The 24,867-nt window shown below is 37.0% G+C and overlaps 1 protein-coding gene across 4 annotated transcripts in view; it reads right to left on the bottom strand.

The window, feature by feature from the left end:
* The window catches only part of PRKG2 (protein kinase cGMP-dependent 2), a 121,627-nt gene that overhangs the window by 21,833 nt on the left and 74,927 nt on the right, over nucleotides 1-24,867 (bottom strand). For all 4 annotated transcript variants that reach the window (XM_025385849.1, XM_025385848.1, XM_025385850.1 and 1 more), the window contains one exon: nucleotides 22,694-22,835. In XM_025385849.1, coding sequence (XP_025241634.1) covers nucleotides 22,694-22,835 — 142 coding nt within the window. The remainder of the gene's footprint in view (nucleotides 1-22,693; nucleotides 22,836-24,867) is intronic.

Below are 24,867 nucleotides of genomic sequence, written 5' to 3'. Positions count from 1 at the left end.
TATGTCTGTCTTGTACCACCATGGATACCACCAGAAAGCCTGTCTTTTTTTCATCCCAGCTCTTCTAGACAAGAAAGGTTAATAAATAACTCAATAAATATTTATTGAGTACCACTATATACCAAAAAGACTCACTGGGGAGGTAGCATTTGAGCAGATTTGAGTAGAAATCTCCATGAGATAAGAAAGAAAGCACTGTATAAGTATCTGAGCAGCAGTCATGCTGCCGAAAGGAAGAGCCAGTGAAAAGGCCTGAGATGGAATTACGAATGGTAGGATCAAGGACTGCCAAGAAGGCCAGCATGGCTGGGCAAAAATGGATAAGGGGAAGAGAGGCAAGAAGTGAGGGCACTGTGGGTTTGCAAAACACAGAAACAACTTCAGAGTTTTTTCTTTTCTAGGAAATCACAGTAAGATTAACAGAAGGGGTATGGCATGGCCTGACATGTTTTAAAAGGATCCATCTAGGAGACAAGAGAATAGACAACACTCCCCCTTGTTTTTTTCAAATTCTACTAACAAAACTGAGGTTTCAAGAAGAGCACCCCATTTTTTTCAAATTCTACTAGCAAAACTGAGGTTTCAAGAAGAGAACCTGAGGAAGTTGTACACAGGTTTGCCCTTGTCTCTATTAAATTCTCATTACTAACGATGGCTTACATCATGCTGAAAACATCATCTCCGAAGATTTTAATAAACTAGAAGGTTTTAAAATGATTCTAAATCTGCACTGATGATTGCATCATTCAGAAATAGAAAAATTTGCATTGTGGCTTGCTGGAGCTGGTATCCAGTAAGTATGAACTCTTTCCCAGAAGTTTCTCTCTGGGTCAGTAAATTTGTCAGATATTGGTTCTCTTGGTCACATAAAAATGGACACAAAATGACTAGTCTAATTAAACCAGATGATTCATGGTGACATGCCATTCCAAAAAAATATTTATGTGGCATTTTTAGTGTACTTCCTTTACCCAAGTCTAGACAAGGTTAAAATGGAATCTGTTTATTCTGTCTACCAACAACCAAAGTTGATTTAATGTCTTTCTGCTACTGACGTCCATCCACTAAAAGAGGCAACAATGGATGGGTTCGACTAAGAGGAAGTGAAAATGAAAGAGGCTAAGATCTGGGATGAATGAGTCTTTCCAAGTAATGACCCACTCTTCATGTTTGGTGTACAGATTCAGCTGAAATATCTAAGAGTATTTAGTAGAAGGTGGGTGAGATGAAGGGAAGACTTGCACACCCCAGGACAAACTGGAAATATTTTTTGAGGCTCATCTCATATGCCACCACTTCTTTGAAGTCTCACTTGAATTTACAGAACCAATTCCTTTCTCCTGTGAGGTTCTGTAACACTTTTTATATTCCAGAATTACATCCCTGATGCCAGTGGTGTCTAGTTGTGAATAAATCTAGCTCCTTCGAAAAGGCAATTTATCCTATACATTTTGTACCCCTACAGCCTTTGCAACACAAATGTTCAACCTGTGTTTGGTGAAAAAAACATTGAATGAAGAAATAATCATTAACGTCAGTTTTATTAAGACATAATGAGGTTTAGGAAGATCATGGAGACTTGTCTGTAGTAAAATTTGAACCAGGTTCAAAGGGAACCTTCTTACTATACAAATTGATGAGGAAGTAGAAGACGTTTAAGTGAGAAGCAACAGTATGTGTTTAGCACATTGGTGAGAAAAACTTAACTGTCAAGTACAGCTAATAATGGTCTGGCTAATAATGATCTGGCAATAAAAATATGGTTCCAGTTGGTGATTATTTTTAATTTTCAATTTAAAAAATAATCGATACATATAAAATAATGTGACATATAAAGGGTTATAAAGCATGAGAATAAAACACCCCTGCGTCTACCAACAGTTTAATAACTAAACAGAAGCAACACCGAAGCCTTCTGTCTTCCTCCCACAGTGTCCTCTTGCTCATTGCCCAAAGGTCCCATTACCCTGACTTTTGTGTTCATCATTTGCTTGCATTGATTTCTAATTTAACCACAAATCTAATATCCTTAAATACTTTACAGTTTTTTAAAATTTTAGATAAATCTTAACGTATTTGATCTCGGGCAAATGGTCTTTTTTACTGAAAATTTATATTTGTCAATTTAATCTATACCCTATATAGTCCACTTATTTTCACTGCTGCATTATAACACTATTGGATTAACATAGCATGATTTTTGTCCATTTTGCTGTTGGTGGACATGTGTGTTATTTCCAATCGTGTATTATTGCAAAAATGCTTCTATTAACATGATTTTCTAGGTTACGTAGTAGAAATGTATACAAGAGTAAAAATGCTGGGTCAAAGACATGGTTTCTTCAGCTTTACTAGATATTGCCAAATTATTTTCCAAAGGGATTGTGTGATATTGCCACCCCTTCGTATAAGAGTTCTGACTGCTCTACGTCGTCACCATCATTTAGTAATATAAACTTTTTATTTTTTGCCACCTGTGATTATAAAATTACTGTGGTCTTAACTTGCCTCTCCTCCACTAATAGTTTGAGCTATAGCATTATAATTAGTTCTCATATCTGAGGGAGCAATTTATTTCCACACTGTTCTCCTTGTTTATCTTCAGAAATGTCTTGGCTATTTTTGGCCCTTGGTTACTCTACATAAGTTTTAGAATCAGTTTGCCAAGCTTCACAAAAAGTTCTGCTGGAATTTCCATTGGAAGTGTATTTAATCTGTAGCTGAGGAGTGATTCAGAAATGCAGGGTTCTTCCATCTTAGGACTCTGTCAACTTCCAACTGGCTATGTTCATTAACAAGCCAGAAAGAGTGCATAAAGATCAGCTGCAAACAATTTTTACACTTTAGGTCTGATAGTGGTAAACATCACTTTTGCTCACATTTCACTATTTAGAACTATGCCACAAGGTCACAACTAACCAGAAAAAGTCTGAGATATGCTATCTAGCTCTGTACCCAGAAGAGAGAAAAATCCATATTATCTATCAATTTAGGTCTTTTAAACATCTTTCCATAAATTTTTATGTTTCTCAATAAAGCTCTTACACACTTTTGTTAGAGTTAGCTCTAGATACATATTTCCATGCTTTTTGTAAATGGCATGTTTATGCCTATGTATCAACTATGTTTCTGGCATTTAAAAATACACTAAGTTGTTGCATTATTAATCTTACACCCACAACTATACTAAACTCTCTACCTGATTCTTTTTTTTAACTTTTATTTTAGGTCCATGGGTACATGTGCAGGTTTGTTATATAAGTAAATTGTATGTCACAGGGTTTGGTGTACAGATTATCTCATCATCCAGGTAATAAGCATAGTCCTGATAGGTAGTTTTTTAATCCTCTCCCTCCTGTTATCCTCCACCCTCAAGTAGGTCCTGGTGTCTATTATTCCCTTCTTTGTGTCCATATGTACTCAATGTTTAGCTCCTACTTCTAAGAGAGAACATGCAGTATTTGGTTTTCTGTTCCTGTGTTAGTTCTCTTAGAATAATGGCCTCCAGTTCCAACCATGTTGCTGCAAAGTACATGATTTCATTATTTTCTATGGTTGTGTAGTATTCCATGTTATATATGTACAACATTTTCTTTACTGTTGATGTGGATTTAGGTTGATTCCATGTTTTTACTACTGTGAATAGTGCCGTAATGAACATATGTGTGCATGGGTCTTTACGGTAGAATGATTTATATGCCTTTTGGTATATATCCAATAATGAGACTGTTGGGTTGCATGATGATTTTAAGCTCTTTGAGAAATCGCCACACGGCCTTCCACAATAGCTGAACTAATTTACAATCCCCTCAGCAGCGTAAGTGTTCCCTTTTCTCTGAAACCTTGCCAGTATCTGCTATTTTTTGATTTTGTAATGTTAGCCATTACGACTGGTTTGAGATAGTATCCCACTGTGGTTTTTATTTGCACTTCTCCCATGATTAGTGATGTTGAGCATTTTTTCATATGCTTGTTTGCCACAGGTATGTCTTCTTTTGAGAAGCATCTGTTCATGTCCCTTGCCAACTTTTAAATGGGATGTTTTTTTCTTGTCAATTTGTTTAAGTTTCTTATAGATTCTGGATGTTAGACTTTTGTCAGATGCCTAGTTTGCAAAAATTTTCTCCCATCCTGTAGGCTATCTATTTACCATGTTATTATTTATTTATTTATTTATTTATTTATTTATTTTGAGACAGGGTCTCACTCAGTCACCCAGGCTGGAGTGCAGTGGCATGATCGTGGCTCACTGCAGCCTCAACCTCCTGGGCTCAAGCAATCCTCCCACCTCAGCCTCCCGAGTAAGCGAAGCTACGGGAGTGCACAACCACACCCAGCTGATTTTTATATTTTTTGTAGAGATGGGGTTTCACCATGTTGCCCAGGCTGGTCTTGAACTCCTGAGGTGTCAACTCCCTCCTGAGGTGTCCCAAAGTGCTGGGATTACAGGCACTGTGCCTGGCCTCTTGTTACATTTTGGATTTCCATAGATTTAATTGTATCACCTGGAAGGTTTTATTGTTCACTTTTCAATCCATCTTTTAATTTTATTCATAGTTTGCTGCATTGGGACCTCCTGTAAAATACCAAATAGAAGTGCTTATACCACCGACTCTCAAAAGTCAGTGGTATACTTCTAATGTTTCATAATTATGTACAATGTTTGCCCTAAATTTTGTAAGGTTTCATTAGGTTAATAAAATTATTTTTCTTCACAGTTTGCTAAGATATTTTATCATAACTGAATGTAGAAATATGTTAAAATTTTCTCAGCATCTATTAAGGTAGTTATATAATGTTTTTCTCATTTAATCTGGTAAAGTGGTGATTTAGTAAAATTTTTAAGACTTCACTTTTTTAGAGCAATCAGTGAAATGGAAAGGAATGACACAGATTTCCTGTATAATTCCTGCTCCAATATATTATAGCTTTCCCCATTATCAACATCCCTCACCAGAGTGAAACACTTGATACAACTGATGGATTTATATTGATACATCATGAACACCCAAAGTCTACCTGTCACATAAAGATTCACTCTTGGTGTTGCATATTTTATGGATTTGGACAAATGTACAATGGCAAGTATCCACTGTTACTGTACCATGCAGAGTATTTTCACTCTCCTAAAAATCCTGTGTCCTGCCTATTCATTTATTCTCCCCTGCCCCAAACCCCACCAACCACGAATCTTTTTGCTGTCTCCAATATTTTTGCCTTTTACAAAATGTCATTTAGTTGGAATAATGAAGTATGTAACCTTTTTAGATTGGCTTCTTCCACTTAATAATATGTATTTTGTTTTTCCATGTCTTTTCATGGCTTGATAAGTCATTTCCTTTTAGCACTGAAAAATGCTCCATTGTCTGGATTTAGCACTGTTTACCCATTCACCTTCTGAAGGATACTGTGGCTGCTTCCAAGTTTTGGCAGTTATGATTAAAGCTGCTATATAAACTTCTGTGTATAGTTTTTTGTGTAAACAGAAGTTTTCAACTACTTTCCATGAATATCAAAAAACATGATTGTTGGATCATATGGTAAAGGTATGAGTAGTTACGCAAGAAACCTCCAAACTGCCTGTTAAAGTGGCTGTACCATTTGCATTCCTATCAGTGTTTGGTGTTGCCAGTGTTCTAGAATTTAACCACTCTAATAGGTGTGTAGTGGTATCTCATTGCTTTGATTTGCAATCCCCTAAAGACTTATGATTTTGAACACCTTTCATATGCTTATTTGAGATGTGTATATCTTCTGTGGTGAGGTGTCTCTTCAGGTCTTTTGCTGAGTATTTAATCGAGTTGTTTGTTTTCTTATGGTTTATATATTTTTATAACAATCCTTTATCAAGTATATTTTTTGCAAATATTTTCTCCCAGTCAGTAGCTTGTCTTCTAATTCTCTTAACAGTCTTTCACAGAGCAGAAGTTTTTGTTCAGTTTGTTTGTTTCTTTGTTTTGAGACAGGGTCTCACTCTTTCACCCAGGCTGGAGTGCAGTGGCATGATCTCTGCTCAATGCAGCCACAACCTCCTGGTCTCAGGCAATCCTCCTACCTTTGCCTCCCAAGTAGCTGGGACTACAGGTGTGAGCTACCACGCCCAGCTAATTGTTTGTGGTTTTTGTAGAGATGGGGTTTCACCATGTTGCTCAGGCTGCTCTCAAACTCCGGAGCTCAAGTGATCCGTCCACCTTGGCTTCTCAAAGTGCTAGGATTACAGGTATGTGCCACTGGGCGCAGCCAAGAAGCTTTTAATTTTAATGAAGTCCAGTTTGTCAATTATTTCTCTCATGGATCATGCCTTTGGTGTTGTATCTAAAAAGCCATTGCCATATTCAAAGTCTTCCTCCTATGTTATCTTCTAGGAGTTTTTTGTTTTGCATTATATATTTAGGTCTTTGATCCATTTTGAGTTAATTTTCATGAAGGGTACATGGTCTGTATCTAGATTTACTTTTTAGCATCTGGATGTCTCATTGTTCCAACAGTATTTGCTGAAAAGACTATCTTTGCTCTATGTATTGCTTTGCTTATTTGTCAAACATCAATTGACTATGTTTACATGGATCTACTTTTGGGTTCTATATTTTGCTCCATGGATCTATTTGTCTTTCCTTTTGTCAATTCCACACTGTCTTCAGTATGGTAGCTTTATAGTATGTCTTGACATTGGGAAGTGTCAGTCCTCCAACTCTGTTTTCCTTCAATGTTACATTGGCTATTCTGGGTCTCTTGCCTCCACCTATAAACTTTAGAATGAGTTTCTTACTGTACACAAAATAACCTGATGAGATTTTGATTGAAATTGAATTGAATTTATAGATCAAATTGGGAAGAACTGACATCTTAAGGATATTGTCAAAGGGAACTAAATGTGGCCTGAGAAGGACTCCATATTTCTATATTTGAGTCCTTGTGGACAAACTGCAACCTAACCTAGTAGGTAGACAAGATTGAAAACCTAACTTAGGAGCATGCCCCTGTAACCATAGCTGAGTCTTAGCCAATCCCAGAAGCCATACTTCAACTACTCATACACTGCTGAATGTTCAAACTGTGTTCAAATAAGGAAAATACCAACCTGTAACCAATCCAGCTGTTTCTGTACCTTCCAATTTCTGTATGTCACTTCCCTTTTTTGTCTGTACATTTGTTCTGACCATGAGGCACCCCTGGGAGTCTCCCTGAATCTGCTGTGATTCTGGGGCCGCCCAATTCATGAATCACCCATTGATCAATTAAATTCCTTTACATTTAATTTGGCTGAAGATTTTATTTTAGCAATACTGAGTCTTTCAATTCATGAACATGGAATACTCTCCATTTATTTTAGGTTTTTTTCATATCTTTCATCAAAATTTTGTAGTTTTCCTCATAGATCGTACATATATTTTGTTATATTTAAACCTATTTCATTTTGTGTGTACTAATGTAAATGGTCTAGTGTTTTTAACTGCAAATTCTACTTGTTCATTGCTAGTATATAGGAAAGTGATTGATTTTTGCATGTTAGCCTTGTATCCTGCAACCTTGCTGTAAGTGCTTTTTAGTTCCATGAGATTTGTTGTTGTTGTTGCTGTTGATTCTTTAAGATTTTCTACATAGATAATCATATCATCTGTGAGCAAAGACTTTTATTTCTTTCTTCCAAATCCATATACCCTGTATTTCCTTGTCTTGCTGCATTAACTAGGACTTCCAGTGTGATGCTGAAAAAGAGTGGTAAGAGAAGACATCCTTGCCTTGTTCCTGATCTTAGTGGAAAAGTTTCTGGTTTCTCACCATTAGGTATGATGTGAGCTGTAGGCTTTTTGTAGGTATTCTTTATCATGTTGAGAAAGTTCTCCTCTGTTCCTAGTTTACTAGAGTTTTTATCATGGATGAGTATTCGACTTTGTCAAATGGCTTTTCTGCATTTATTGATATGATAATATAATGCTTTTCTTTTCAGTCTGCTGGTGTAATGGATTACATTCATTGACTTTCAAATATTGAACCAGTCTTGAATACCTGGAATAAATTTTACTTGGTTGTGGTATATAATCCTTTGTATACATTGTTGGATTCTATTTGTCAATATTTTGCTGGGAGCTTCTGCATCTATGTTCATGGGAGATATTGGTGCGTAGTTTTGTTGTTGTTGTTTTTTCCTGGAATGTCTATGTCTGCTTCTGGTATTAGGGTAATAATGGCCTCATAAAATCAGTTATGGAGTATTCCCTCTGCTTTATCTTCTGAAAGACATGGTAGAGAATCAGTATAATTTCTTAGATGAATGTTTGCTGGAATTCACCAGTAAACCCATCTAAGCCTGGTTCTTTTTGTTCTAGAAGGTTATTAATTATTGATTCAACTTCTTTAATAGATAAAGGCCTATTCAGATTGCCTGTTCCTCTTGTGTGACTTTTGACAGATTGTGTCTTTCAAGGAATTAGTCCATTTCATCTAGGTCATCAAATTTGTAGACAGAGTTGTTCATAGCATCCTTTTATTATCATTTTAATTTCCATGGAATATGTAGAATCCATATCCATGAAATCTGTGGAATCCATGTGCCCTCTTTCATTTCTGATATTAGTAATTTATATCTTTACTCTTTCATGCTTTTTTTCTTAATCTGGATAGAGACTTACTGATTTTATTGATCTTTTCAAATAACTTTTGGTTTCATTCATTCTTATGTGCTAAGTAACATGCTAAGTTCAGCAGTAAACACCCTAGCATAGTTTGCCATTATAGGGCTATCAGTATAAAGAGGCAGATAGATGATAGGCAATAATATCAACATTTAATATGTCTTGTCTTGTATTTTCTTATACTCAATATAAGTAAGATTAAGTTGCTCTGTTAACACATCCTGTGCAAAATCATGTGGGTAGGCTCTGAATTTTAGCTGAGATGCATTACTCACATGAGTTAACAATACATTCATCTAGGACATTTATTGATGAGCAGCAGCTGAGATTTATTGGATTATTACTTGTTAGAGTAAAACCAAGTTTTCTCCTGAAGAATCGCAAAAAAAGGCTAGCTACTATATAAATGCTGCATAGGTTGAGAATAAAGTGGGCTTTCTTTTAAATCCTTTAAGTATTGTCCTAATCTTAACATTGTTGTGGATTCATTCACTACAACCAGAAGAAAGGTTCTTAACCTTCATCAGCTCTTCTTGGCCTGAAAAGTGGAGTAAGATATAAGAAATTCTCTGACGGGCTGGTAAGATATAATGATGGTCCTTCAGTTATTTAATCTCCACTCAGTGTGATTTCTGATTAAAAACAGCTTGAACCCAGGTGAGATTCATTTTGGAAAAAATCAGGCTGACAATCTCAATCATGACTAAGGAATAAGAGTAGAATGAGGTCTTAACCCCTCACCACAAACTCATCATCTATAATTATTAAGAAAGGACACACCGCTACAGACTCCAAAGACACACTTTCCGAACCCAGACTTTTCTCCTCTTATTTAGGCCTTTTTCTCTGGGCTTTCCCTGATTTTCCTCTGCTGAAAAAACACACAGACAAGCAAACTTTCCCTTACTTGCCTCCCTTAGGTATCTGACCCCTCATAGATATTGCCAAGAATTGATGAAGGAGGATGAAAATGCCACTTGTCAGAATTTGTAGAATGAGACCAAAGTCATTCTTATAAGACACTGTATTTAAAACTGGACTGCCCACAGTGTCCATCACCCAGATGGAAGTCCTGTTGTACTGCCACAGGGCACACCCCACCGTAGGCCACCCTTTCCAGACTCCATCCCACTGCAGTCTGCTCAGGAGCCTCAGCAAAAACAGCTCTGGCTAGGCTGCCAGCCCAATCAATTCCCATTTTTGCTACTTCATGAAACTTGCTTAATGTCCCAGTATATGATCAAATTTTGTTAATGTGTATTCTCCACCTATTGGGAACAATATTCTACAAGCCCATTAGATGAAGTGTATTATTTGTGTTTTATACATCTTTAAAGCTTTAGTGATTTTGGATCTAAATGTTCTACCAATTTCTGAGGAATATATATTAAAATTTCTGCAATTGCTCATGTGTCCTTATCTGCCAAATTCCTTTTATTTTTATTTTTGAAGCATTTTATTAAGTAAATAGAATACTAGGATTTTTATATCACTTTGGTGAAATCGGCCTTTCATGATCATGTGGTAACCCCATTTATCTTTAGGAATTCCACCCTTTTAATTCCAACCTTTGTGCATCCTCATATTTTAAGCATATCTCTTGTAAACATCACATAGGTGATTTTTTTTATTTAATTTTTTTAATTTTTTTTTTTAGACAGAGTCTTGCTCTGTCTCCCAGGCTGGAGTGCAGTGGGGAGATCTTGGCCCACTGCAAGCTCCGCCTCCCGGGTTCAAGTCATTCTCCTGCCTCAGCCTCCCGAGGAGCTGGGACTACAGGCGCCCGCCGCCACACCTGGCTATTTTTTTGTATTTCTAGTAGAGATGGGGTTTCACTGTGTTAGCCAGGATGGTCTCGATCTCCTGACCTCGTGATCCGCCCGCCTCGACCTCCCAAATTGCTGGGATTACAGGCGTGAGCCATCGTGCCTGGCCAATTTTTAGTTTTTAAATGTATTTGACAATAGTTTTTTACCTGAAGAGTTAAGTCCATTTACATATACTGGATTTCTTTTCTATTTCCTTAATTTATGCTTTCTCTTTGATTATTTTTGGATTTTCTGTTTCTCTTTTGCAGCCCACTTTTAAAGTAACATTTTCTCAAAAAAAGAATTTTATCCTTCTATTTTAATTCCAATTATACCCACTCTCAGTTTGCATGCTACTGTTGTTCAGTTATTTCACATTTTTAAAATTTTAATACTATCTATTGGAATAATTATTACTTTATGCCATAACTTTTTAACAAGGTAACATGTTTACCATTTCTTTATGGTCACCACTCCTTGTAGCATATCAGATCCTTCATCAGGGATCATTTTTCTTCTCTCTTAAGCATATCCTTTGTATGTAGAAATAAACACCCTTTATCTTTGTCTGAAAATGTCCTTATTTCATCCTTTCTGAAAGACAGTTTCCCTGGACATGTAACTCAAGTCTTTCATTTACTTTTTTTCAGAACTTTAAATTCTGCATTCTAGCTTCTATTGTTGCTGTTGAGATGCCAACGGAAAGCTTAATTTTTATTCCTTTACATATAAACTATCTTTTCTCCTTGGGATAGCTCTTAAGACTTTATGTTTGTTTTTATTTTGTACTTTCACTACTACAATGGCAAACATCTGTGATATCCTTTTGCTATTCTGAAGCGTCTCATCCCACAGTGAATAAGAGCAGACCCTGTTTAGCCAACAGAACACACTGGAAGTGCTAGTGTGTGACTTCCAAGAGCAGGTCTTCCAAAAGCTTTGTAGCTTTTTCATTGTCTCTTGGATGACCCACCCTGAGGGAAGCCAGCTGCCATGAGTTATTCAATTGGTCCCAGGAAGAGGCCCACCTGGAGAAGAATTAAGGCACCCAACTAACAGCCAGCATCAGCTTGCAGCACAGGAGGGAGTCACCTTGCATTCGGTTCCTCTAATCTAATGGGTCTCTGAGCCTCCAGGTGACTGCAGCCCCCGACACCATCTGACTGTAACTTCCTGAGAGACCTCAAGCAAAATCACTTCCAAATTCCTGACCCACAGAAACCTGAGATCATAAATGATTATTGTTGTTTTAAGCTATTATATTTTGGAGTGGTTTGTTAGGTAAAATAGGAACTTGTTTATCCCAGTTTAGAATTGTTGGGGTCCCTTTACTTGATGAACGGTGTCATTTTTAATTTCTGGAAATTTTTTAGTTACTATTTCTTAAATACTGCTTTTCCCTCATTCTCTACATGATTTTTGTCTAGGACTCCACTCTATTCTCCAACTCTTTTCATTTCTCCCACTCTTTATGATAGTTTTTAAAATTGATTTATAAGCAATAAAATCTATAGATTTTTAGTGTACAGTTCATTGAATTTTAATGCATATTATACTGATGTAGCTGCAACCACTGTACTGTCAAGATATAGGCATTTCCATTATTTCAAAAAAATCCCTCAAGCTCCTTTCCAGTCAAATGTTTTTCCCAGAGATAACCATTGTATTTTTGTCTGCCACCTGTTCTAGAACTTTGATGCATGGAATCATGCAGAAGGTACTCTTCTGTGTGTGGCTTCCTTTGATTGTCAGTTTAAAAACTGCATTCATGTTCCTTTTTATTGGTGAGCACCATTCTATTGCTGAGTACACTACTACATGTTTATACATTCAGTTGATGATGGATATTTTGGCTTTTTCCAATTTGGGGGCTATTAGGAATAAAGTTGTTATAAAGTTTGTGGCCAAGATATTTGAAGACATTTCAATTTACCTAGATAAATACCAAAAAAGTGGAATTTCATGTCACAGAATAGGTATACGTTTGACTCTATGAAAAACTGCCTAGCTACTCTTTGAAATGGTTTACAATTTTCTTTTCCTAATAGAAATGTAGGGGAACAGCCTCACCAACACTTGGTATTATAAATCTTTTTAAGTAGGTATGAAATGGCAACTCTATGGTTTTAATTTGCATTTCCTTGATGACTACTGACATGACTTACTGACCATTTCTATATTTTCTTTTGTGAACTGTTTTTTTAAATATATATACTTTAAGTTCTGGGATACATGTGCAGAACATGCAGGTTTGTTACATACGTATACACATGCCATGGTGGTTTGCTGCACCCATCAACCCATCATCTACATGAGGTATTTCTCCTAATGCTATTCTGTCCCTAGACCCCCCAACCCCCAACAGGCCCTGGTGTGTGATGTTCCCCTCCCTGTGTCCATGTGTTCTCCATCATTCAACTTGCACTTATGAGGGAGAACATGCAGTGTCTGGTTTTTTATTCCTGTGTTAATTTTCTGAGAATGGTTTCCAGTTCATCCATGTCCCTGCAAAATACATGAACTCATCCATTTTTATGCATAGTATTCCATGGTGTATATGTGTCACATTTCCTTTATCTAGTCTATCATTGATGGGCATTCGAGTTGGTTCCAAGTCTTGCTATTGTGAATAGTGCTGAAATAAACATACATGTGAATGTATCTTTATAGTAGAACGATTTATAAACATTTGGGTATATACCGAGTAATGGAATTGCTGGGTCAAATGGTATTTCTGGTTCTAGATCCTTGAGGAATCAGCATACTGTCTTCCACAATGGTTGAACTAATTTACACTCCCATCAACAGTGTAAAAGCATTTCTATTTCTCCACATCTTCTCCAACATCTGTTGTTTCCAGACTTCTTAATGATTGCCCTTCTAACTGGCGTGAGACGATATCTCATTGTGGTTTTGATTTGCATTTCTCTAATGACCAGTGATGATGAGCATTTTTTCATGTCTGTTGGCTGCATAAATGTCTTCTTTTGAGAAGTGTCTGTTCATATTCTTTGCCCACTTTTTGATGGGGTTGTTTTTTTTCTTGTAAATTTGTTTAAGTACTTTGTAGATTCTGGATATTAGTCCTTTGTCAGATGGATAGATTGCAAAAATTTTCTCCCATTCTGTACGTTGCCTGTTCACTCTGATGATAGTTTCTTTTGTTGTGCAGAAGCTCTTTAGTTTAATTAGATCCTATTTGTCAATTTTGGCTTTTGTTGCCATTGCTTTTGGTGTTTTAGACATGAAGTCTTTGTCCATGCCTATGTCCCGAATGGTATTGCCCCAGTTTTCTTCCAGGATTTTTATGGTCCTAGGTCTTATGTTTAAGTCTTTGATCCATCTTGAGTTGATTTTTGTATAAGGTGTAAGGAAGGGGTCCAGTTTCAGTTTTCTGCATATGACTAGGCAGTTTTCCCAACACCACTTATTAAATAGGAAATCTTTTCCCCATTGCTTGTTTGTGTCACATTTGTCAAAGATCAGATGGTGGTATAGGGTTATTTCTGAGGCCTCTGTTCTGTTCCATTGGTCTACATATCTGTTTTGGGACCAGTACCATGCTGTTTTGGTTACTGTAGTCTCGTAGTATAGTTTGAAGTCAGGTATTATGATACCTCCAGCTTTGTTCTTTTTGCTTAGAATTGTCTTGGCTATACAGGCTCTTTTTTGGTTCCATATGAAATTTAAAGTAGTTTTTTTTTTCTAATTCTGTGAAGAAAGTCAGTGGTAGCTTGATGGGGATAGCATTGAATCTATAAATGATTCTTCTTATCCATGAGCATGGAATATTTTTCTATTTGTGTTCTCTCTTATTTCCTTGAGCAGCGGTTCGTAGTTCTCCCTGAAAAGGTCCTTCACATCCTTTGTAAGTTGTATTCCTAGGTATTTTATTCTCTTTGCAGCAGTTGTGAAAAGGAGTTCACTCATGATTCGGCTCTCTGTGTGTTACTGGTGTATAAGAATGCTTGTAATTTTGACACATAGATTTTGTATCCTGAGACTTTGCTGAAGTTGCTTATCAGCTTTAGGAGATTTAGGGCTGAGATGATGGGGTTTTCTAAATATACAATCATGTCATCTGCAAACAAAGACAATTTGACTTCCTCTCTTCCTATTTGAATACGCTTTATTTCTTTTTCTTCCCTGATTGCCCTGGCCAGAATTTCCAATACTATGTTGAATAGGAGGAGTGAGTGAGGGCATCCTTGTCTTCTGCCGGTTTTCAAAGGGAATGCTTCCTGGTTTTGTCCATTCAGTAGGATATAGGCTGTGGGTCAGTTATAAATAGCTGTTATTATTTTGAGATATGTTCCATCAATGCCTAGTTTACTGAGAGTTTTAGCATACAGGGGTGTTGAATTTTATCGAAGGCCTTTTCTGCATCTATTGAGATAATCATGTGGTTTTTGTCATTGGTTCTCTTTATCTAATGAATTACATTTTTTGTTTTGCATATGTTGAACCAGCCTTGCATCCCAGTGATGAAGCTGACTTGATCATGGTGGATAAGGTTTTTTATGTGCTGCTGGATTTGGTTTGCCAGCACCTTATTGAAGATTTTCACAACGATGTTCACCAGGGATATTAGCCTGAAATTTTCCTTTTTTGTTGTGTCTCTGCCAGATTTTGGTATCAGGATGATGCTGGCCTCATAAAATGAATTAGGGAGGAGTTCCTCTTTTTCTATTGTTTGGAATAGTTTCAGAAGGAGTGGTACCAGCTCGTATTTGTACCTCTGTTATAATTCGGCTGTGAATCCATCTGGTCTTGGGCTTTTTTTGGTTGGTAGGCTATTAATTACTGCCTCAATTTCTGAACTTGTTATTCATCTATTCAGGGATTCGACCTCTTCCTGGTTTAGTCTTGGGAGGGTGTATGTGTTCAAGAATTTATCCACTGCTAGATTTTCTAGTTTATTTGCATAGAGGTGTTTATAGTATTCTCTGATGGTAGTTTGTATTTCTGTGGGATCAGTGGTGATATCCCCTTTATCATTTATTATTGTGTCTATTGGATTCTTCTCTCTTTTCTTCTTTATTAGTCTGGCTAGTGGTCTATCTTGTAAATCATTTCAAGAAACCAGCTCCTAGATTCATTGATTTTTTGAAGGGTTTTTCATGCCTCTACCTTCTTCAGTTCTGCTCTAATCTTAATTATTTCTTGTTTTCTGTTAGCTTTTGAATTTGTTTGCTCTTGCTTCTCTAGTTCTTTTAATTGTGATGTTAGGGTGTCGATTTTAGATCTTTTCCACTTTCTCCTGTGGGCATTTAGTGCTATAAATTCCCCTCTAAACACTGCTATAGCTGAGTCCCAGCAATTCTGGTATGTTGTGTCTTTGTTCTCATTGGTTTCAAATACCTTATTTATTGCTGCCTTAATTTTGTTATTTACCTGGTAGTCATTCAGGAGCAGGTTGTTCAGTTTCCATGTAGTTGTGCAGTTTTGAGTGAGTTTCTTAATCCTGAGTTCTAATTTGATTGCACTGTGCTCTGAGAGACTGTGAGGATTTCCCTTCTTTTGCATTTACTGAGGAGTGTTTTATTTCCAATTATGTGGTCAATTTTGGAATAAGTGTGATGTGGTGCCGAGAAGAATGTATATTCTGTTGATTTGCAGTGGAGAGTTCTGTAGATATCTATTAGGTCCGCTTGGTCCAGAGCTGACATCAATTCCTGAATATCCTTGTTAATTTTCTGTCTTGTTGATCTGTCTAATGTTGACAGAGGAGTGTTAACGTCTCCCATTATTATTGTGTAGGAGTCTATGTCTCTTTGTAGGTCTCTAAGAACTTGCTTTATGAATCTGGGCTCTCTTGTACTGGGTGCATATATATTTAGGATAGTTAGCTCTTCTGGTTGCATTGATACCTTTACCATTATGTAATAGCCTTCTTTGTCTTTTTTGACTTTTGTTGGTTTAAAGTCTGTTTTATCAGAGACTAAGATTGCAACCTCTGCATTCTTTTGCTTTCCATTTGCTTGGTAAATATTCCTCCACCCCTATATTTTGAGCCTACGTGTGTCTCTGCATGTGAGATGGGTCTCCTGAAAACAGCACACCAATGCATCTTGACTCTCTCCTAATTGCCAGTCTGTGTCTTTTAACTGGTCATTTAGCATGTTTACATTTAAGGTTAAATGTAATGTGTGAATTTGATCCTGTCATTATGATGATAGCTGCTTATTTTGCTCAATAGTTGATGTGGTTTCTTCATAGTGTTGATGTTCTCTACAATTTGGAATGCTTTTGCAGTGGCATTTTTATTTTAATGCTTTTCCATTAAATATGGAAAGTTTTTCCTTTCCATATTTAATGCTTCCTTCAGGAGCTCTTGTAAGGCAGGCCTGGTAGTGACAAAATCTTTCAGCATTTGCTTCTCTGTAAAGGATTTTATTTCTCCTTAGCTTCTGAAGCTTAATTTGGCTGGATATGAAATTCTGGGTTGAAAATTCTTTTCGTTAAGAATGATGAATTTTGGCCCCCACTCTCTTCTGACTTGTAGGGTTTCTGTAGAGAGATACACTGTTAGTCTGATGGGCTTCCCTTTGTTGGTAACCTGACCTTTCTCTCTGGCTGCCCTTAACATTTTTTCCTTCATTTCAACCTTGGTGAATCTGCTGATTATGTGTCTTGCGGTTGCTCTCCTCAAGGAGTATCTTTGTGGTGTTCTGTGTTTTTCTTGAATTTGGTTGTTGTAGGTTGGAGAAGTTCTCCTAGATAATACCCTGAAGAGTTTTTTCCAACTTGGTTCCATTCTCTCCACCACTTTCAGGTATAGTGACACTTTCGGCTATACACTTTCAGGTACAGACACTTTCAGGTTTGGTCTTTTCACATAGTCCCATATTTTTTGGAGTCTTTGTTCATTCTTTTTTCTTTAATCTTGCCTTCATGCTTTATTTCATTAAGTTGATCTTCAATCTGTGATATCCTTTCTTCTGCTTGATCGATTCAGCTATTGATATTTGTGTATGCTTCACAAAGTTCTTGTGCTGTTTTTCAGCTCCATAAGGTCATATATGCTCTTCTCTAAGCTGGTTATTCCAGTTAGAAATTCCTCTAATCTTTTTTCAATGTTCTTATAGTCTTTGCATTGGGTTAAAACATGCTCCTTTAGTTCAGAGGAGTGTGTTATTATCCACCTTCTAAAGCCTACTTCTGTCAATTCGTCAAAATCTTCCCCCACCAATTTGTTCCCTTGGTGGTGAGGAGTTGTGATCTTTTGGAGGAGTAGAGGCATTCTGGTTTTTGGAATTTTCAGCCTTTTTGTGCTGTTTTTTCCTCATCTTCATGGATGTATCTACCTTTGGTATTAGATGTTTGTGACCTTTGGATGGGGTTTTTGTGTGGAAGTCCTTTTTGTTGATGTTGATGCTATTCCTTTCTGTTTGTTTTGTTAGTTTTCCTTCTAACAGGCCCCTCTATTTCAGGTCTGCCAGAATTTGCTGGAGGTTCACTCCAGACCCTGTTTGCCTTTGTATCACCAGGTGAGGCTACAGAACAGCAAAGATTGCTGCCTGTTCTTTCCTCTGGAAGCTTCATCCCATAGGAGCACCTGCCAGATGCCAGCTGGAGCTCTCCTGTATGAGGTATCTGCTGGGAGGTGTCTCTCAGTCAGGAGGAGAAAGGGTCAGGGACCCACTTGAGGAGGCAGTCTGTCCCTTAACAGAGCTCGAGCTCTGTGCTGGGAGATCCACTCCTCTCTTCAGAGCCGGCAGGCAGGAATGTTTAAGTCCGCTGAAGCTGCACCCGCAGCTACCCCTTACCCCAGGTGCTCTGTTCCAGGGAGACGGGAGTTTTATCTATGAACCCCTCACTGGGACTGCTGCCTTTCTTTCACAGATGCCCTGCCCAGAAAGGGGAAATCTAGAGAGGCAGTCTGGTTATAGTGGTTTTGCTGAGCTGCAGCAGGCTCCACCAAGTTTGAACTTCCCAGAGGCTTTGTTTACACTGTGAGGGTAAAACTGCCTACTCAAGCCTCAGTAATGGTGGATGTCCCTTCCCTCACCAAGCTCGAGCATCCCAGGTTGACTTCAGACTGCTGTGCTGGCAGGGAGAATTTCAAACCAGTGAATCTTAGGTTGCTTGTCTCTGTGGGGGTGGGATCCACTGAGCTAGACCACTTGGCTCCCTTTCCAGGGGAGTGCATGGTTCTGTCTCACTTGCATTCCAAATGCCACTGGTGTATGAGAAAAAAAACTCCCGCAGCTAGCTCAGTGTCTGCCCAAATGGCCACCCAGTTTTGTGCTTGAAACTCAGGGCCCTGATGATGTGGGGACCCAAGGGAATCTCCTGGTCTGTGGATTGCGAAGGCCATGGGAAAAGCTTAGTATCTGAGGCCGCAATTCACCATTCCTCACAGCACAGTCCCTCATGGCTTCCCCTGGATAGGGGAGGGACTTCCCCAACCCCTTGCGGTTCCCAGGTGAGGTGACGCTCCACCCTGCTTCAGCTCACCCACTGTCTAACCAGTACCAGTGAGATGAGCTAGGTATCTCAGTTGAAAATGCAGAAATCACCTGCCTTCTGCATTGAGCTGCAGACCACAGCTGTTCCTATTTGGCCACCTTGCCAGCCACTGTGAAGTGGTTAAGATGTTGACCATTTTAAAAAATTGATTTGTCTTTTTATTAGTGATTTGTAGGAGTTCTTTACATATTCTACATACAAGACTTTTGTCATGTAAATATATATTGCAAATATTTGTATTCTAAGAAGTATTAGCCTACTCAAATTGTGAAAATATTACCCTATGTTTATGTCTAAGTGATTTACAGGTCTAAGATTCATCTAGAATTAATTTTTGTATATGGTTTGTGGTGGGATTTAGGTTAATTTTTTTCCACATATGGATATCCAGTTGTTTCAGCAATGCTTTTTGAAACAATTCTTTTGCTGACTGTACATGTTTATTTCTGGACTTTATTCTATTAGATTGAGTTATTTGTCTTTTCCAATACCCATATCATACTGCCTTGATTACTCTAGCTTCATAGTCTTGATATTTATAGTATCCATTCTTTAATTTTGTTCTTTTTCAAAGTTTCTTCTAATCATTTTGCATTTCTATGTAAATTTTAGAATAAATGTCTCCATTTCTTTAAAAATGGCCGCTCAAATTTTTAATGCAGTAATATTGAATCTTAGATCAATTTGAGGAGAATAGCTTATCAAATATTGAATTATCTGATCCATGAACATAGTATATCTTGCCATTTAGTTTTTTTCAGTGATATTTTGTTGGTTTTAATGTAGAGGTCTCATACTTTTTACATATTAAATTTACTCAAAATTATTTTATAATTTTTAGTGTTATGAAGGTTATTTTATTTCACTTATAAATTTTTATTGCTGGTATATAAAAGCGGAATTTATATTTGTATATTACTTTGTACCTATAATCATACTTAACTTACCTCTTGTTTCTAGTACCTCTTGGGTAGAGTCTTCACACTTTTCTAAATAAAAATTCAGATTGAAAATAAAAACAGGTAACTTCTTCCTTTATAATCTTTGGGGGTTTCATTTATCTTTCTTAGTTTACTTAATTTGCTAAGACCTCTATTACAATGTTAAACACAAGTGATACGAGGAGATATTCTTGTCCTGTTCACAACCTGATAAAAAATGCTCACTAATTTACCATGAGGTACAATTTTAACTAAAGGTTTATTCCCCATTCCTTATACACTGAAGAATGTCCTGAAGTGAACAGCTGTATAACAGCTGTTTTAATGTGGATCTCACCCAGCATGGTTTCCTTTTTACAAAGCTTGAATATCTACTCTTTGTTTATTTTCAATGCCTTCAGTTATGATTAATCTTATCAAGAGGGTAGTCCAATGCAAGCTACTCCACCATTAATGAAAGCTTTCATTGCATATATAATTTCAATCATTACACTCTTAATTTCTTGTTAGATGCTTTGTTAGTTTCCTTCCATACCTGTTAGATCTTTTTCAAGTTTCTGATCCTTGCTCATTTTTTATCCCTCTCTTAGTTTTAAAACATATTAGATGTATTTACTGTATAGTCTATATCTGATTACTCCAATAAATGAGGCATTTATGTGTCTGCTTCTGCTCTTTTTGTTTCTGAAAACTAATGCCTATAGTAGCTTTTTTCCTCATACATTTGTTTTTTTTAATGTTGGCTTATGTTCCCTAGAACTTTAGATCCAGTAGTTCTTTGTGTACTGAGTTAAGAGTATATTCTTCCAGAAAGAATATACATTGATTCTTGGGAACTTGGGCATGCCACCAACATAGATCCATTTCATTTAAATTCTTGCTTAGATTTTTCCATCCTTGAAGACTGGGCACCCAACCTCCACTAAGACCAACCTGTGGCCAAGAACTCTTAGGGATAGGTTTCTATTCCTCTACTAAGAGCCAATAATGAGAAAAGCATGTTTCTTTGCATGTAAGCTGTCATGACAAATTTGATATTTATTTCTTGTTTCCTATTTCTCCAAGAGTTTAATCTATGTGATTCCTGGTTTCATGCAATGTTCTCTGATTCACCTACCCACACTACATAGGTCCAAAGCTTGGTCTCCTGTTCCCAGAGGGCACGGCTACTAAAATCAAACCTCTAGACCACCTAGGATTGCTAGGTGCACGTAAGATGGCAGCTTCAATGTGTGATTTCCACCAGATATTGCTGCTCAAGTTTGGTTTCAAACCCCAGAGGAATTCTCACGTTGTCTTATAAACTCAGCCATATATTTAATGCTGCTTTTTATGTTTCATCCAGTAGACATTTTGTAGTGAGAGGATTTCAAGATGTATAGTTTAATGCATAGCTAGAAATTGAAATATTTAATATTCACTTTTTAATCACTAAAGGCTATAGTTCTTACTCTTTGTTTAGCTGATTGGTAAGTGAATTAGCAGAATGCATAACAGCAGTTATTTATTGAGCTCTATGCCTATACATGTGAAATATGTTTTTTAAAAAACAGCTTTTTAAGAAAAATCAGTAATGAGAAAAAAGAGATGGAGCTACTGAATTGTCTGCATTCCTCATGTTAGCTTTACTTTTACAATACTCCAAAGAGTTTCTGTAAAGAGATGTAGGAGGCATAACCAATGAAGGAATTGTGAAGAACAGAAGTGATTGGGGTCTTGTGTTAGTACCTCACCAGTTCTCAAAGCTATCTTTCATGGATAAAATAAAGCTTGAATGATTAAAAGTGTTTCTTGGAAGTTAGCCAGATTTCACATGAAAGGGCTTTTATTTTACTCTTTACCACCGAGAAAAATATCTTAGCATTTACACATAATAAATTTAATTCATAAGGCTGAATTCTACAACTATAACATGTGGGTGATGAAACCTATCTAACCTATCTTATAGATTGTTAAATAGGTTAATTGTAAAATGTTTAGCATAGTAGCTTTAAATATAGTAACTGCCCATTAAATTGTAGCTATCTTTATTTCCTTTTATGAAAGTTCTGAAGTGAGAAACTTTTAATCTTTGTAAATGTTAAGTTCAGAGATGGTCTAACGTCCTTGAAGTAAAAATGGACTCAGGTAAAAGCCTGGGTTCCCCATTCTAATGGGGTTCCTTCCCAAGGTCCAAAGTGCCTTGCTTTCTCCTCAGTTATGACTGTCCAATCTATTACAGTTTCTTACTGAAAGCAGTTTATGTGACTGGTAGTAATTTTTTCTTTAGTGTGACATGCAAACGAGTTCATATTAGGGATCAGAAGATTACAAAGATGGAAAGCCAGGAAAGTCTCTGCCCTCAAGAAGCCTGTACTCCAGGGTTGTGATGTTAAACCCTGGGGCCCCATTATAATCATCTCGAAAGATTTCAAGAAAACTACTAACGTCTCTATGTTTATCTTCTCTTTATATATATACAGTGGATATCTTGGGGTGGAAATCATATTATCTTCTTTTCTTACTCCTTATATCACTCCCTATGTATAGCAAGGATCCATTTTAAAAATAGTTAAAATTATTAAAAATTAACAACAGTGACAAAATCCAATTTTAAAGGCATTCTATTATGTGAACCTTCTGTAGGAGTCGTGAATATGGTTAAACATTAAATCCTTAGGTCAAAAATAATGTACTCATAACACTGCTCCCTGTATTGTCAGGAAATGTCAAAGGCCATACCCCCAAAGAGACAATAACAGCTGCACCAAAATTAAAAAGAAAATTGCAACTATAACACAACTTTTGCCAGGGGAAATATCTCATATGAGACTGTAAGTGAGAAAAGTTGTCTTACCAATTTAAGGTAACCCTCAGCATCTAGAATTAAGTTTTCTGGTTTTAAGTCTCTGTAGATAATACCTAGTCGATGCAGGTAATCAAATGCTTCTGTCACACAAGCAACGCAGAATTTGGAGGTGGGTTCATCAAAGCTGCCTCTGCAACAAAATCATTTTCCCTCTTAATACTCTGGATGCACATCTTTGGTGCTATTCTAGGTGTCAAATCAATTACTGGATTGGCAGGTTTATGCAATATAAATATTTTGCAGGGTATCAACAATAAAATGTATTTTATACTACCCATGAATTAAGCTGTTTGTAGATCATAAGGCAATTCAGGGAGATATGTGATACAAACAAGAACTACTTCACTAAAATTAAAATATCAACAACAACATATATGATTTTTGGTAATCATATATGAACATGTAAAAGAGAAAAATCCAAAAACTAAGACTTTCTTTAAACTCCCAACACGAGCTCTGAAGAAACTGCAACTATAATGGAGAGCTTGAACCAGACTTTTGCAACTTATTGCTTGACTTAAAAATGACTCAAGTGATTATTTTCATTTCCTGTTTGCATAGCACGTCAGAGTAACCCCGGTAGAAATGGGACCATAAGTCTTTTCTGTTTGGGGCCCCTTGATCTTTTATTAGAGTCCCCTCTGTCAGCACTGTGTGTAGTTTTACAGACTGAATTATTTTTAATGCAGTGGTGACTTGCCACATGATCTCACAGAGGAACATGGCTTTGGAGTGACAGAAACTGGGTTTGACTCCTGTTTCTTTCACTCACTATATCCTTGAGAAAATTGTTTAACTGTTCTGAGGCTCAGAATCCTTATCAGTAAAAAAGGTTTGATACTTACTTAAAAGCATTTTCAGGATTAAGCACAGTGCCTAACAGGTAGCAGTAACTCCCTTTCCTAAAATGATTTAGATTTTCTCAACAAATTTGCCTACTGAAGCAAAGATAGAAGAGGCGAATGCATTTGCAGATATCATGAAAGAACCCTTCCAGGTTCTCCCCATTCAAATCTGTCCAAAAAAAGTTCCTGACACAACACGTTCATCTTCTACTCAGATGCTCAATGTTCTTTCCTTGCCTAAGTCAGTGATTCTCAACCATAAATGCACATTAAAATTGTCTGAGAAGCATTTAAAAAATCATTTATTGGACCCCATCCCAGATTAAATGAATCATAACCTCTGGCATTAGGGCACAGCATTTTTACTTTGTAAAAGCTTTCCAGTGAATGCAATGTGTGACCAACTTTGAAAAACACTGGCACAGGTCTGACTGTAAATATGTGACCTTGCATCAGCCTCCACAATCTAATGCCAACCTACGTTCTCATGTCTACTGTTGCCCTTACCTTCTACCCAAATTCTTCTGTTCACCATCTACAAAGAGACACAATACTACCCCAACTTCCCTGCTTTGTCTTAAAGCAGTTTCCCTGCCTCTCTGCCTTTCCAAATTTGGGTCATGTTTAGAGTTTAATTCAAATCCTTCCTCTATCATCACATTCTCTCTCTCTCCCCTCCTCGGAGCTCACCATCTACAACACTATTTGGCATTTAACTACAAATTTCCAACTTCTTTGTCACCACTTAGTTTTCTCACTAAAAAATGAAATGTTTTAGAACTGTATACATATCTCCCAAGGAAACTCTAAACTTGTCGGAGGTAAAGTTTCTACCTTTTACTCTTTTGGTTACAAAAATCCACACTGTCTAGAGCGTCTCCTCCTGACCCCCACCATGCACTATGGAGCCTTTTACATAGGTGGTGCTTAGTAAATATCTGTGACTTTAATTGTGTGAAAATCACCCCTTTGTGTTAAACTGAATTTTTATAGGCATCTTGCTCTGCCCTCAGTGAGGGCTTACCCACTACCCACTCCATACCCCACCTTTTGTTTATCACACTGCTTCTGCTAGGAGATTTGGAATCAGAAACATCTGGGTTTTTACCCTGACTCTGCTTTATACTAGTCATGTAACCTGGGATAGTTCACCTCCTCTCTAGTCTGGGATTCTTTAATTCCTAAAACAGAGATGACAACAACTACCTTCTGTGGTGTTACAGCACTATTGTAGCATTAGCTAAGAAAATATCACTATTACTACTCTATTTTATCAAGAGATATTTTCTTATAATAATTTCCTAATGATTTCCTCTA

The sequence above is a fragment of the Theropithecus gelada genome, chromosome 5 (assembly GCF_003255815.1).
Source record: "Theropithecus gelada isolate Dixy chromosome 5, Tgel_1.0, whole genome shotgun sequence".
NCBI classification, from domain to species: domain Eukaryota; kingdom Metazoa; phylum Chordata; class Mammalia; order Primates; family Cercopithecidae; genus Theropithecus; species Theropithecus gelada.
The sequence above is the reverse complement of the archived record's forward strand: the minus strand, read 5'-3'. Positions and strand labels throughout refer to the sequence as shown.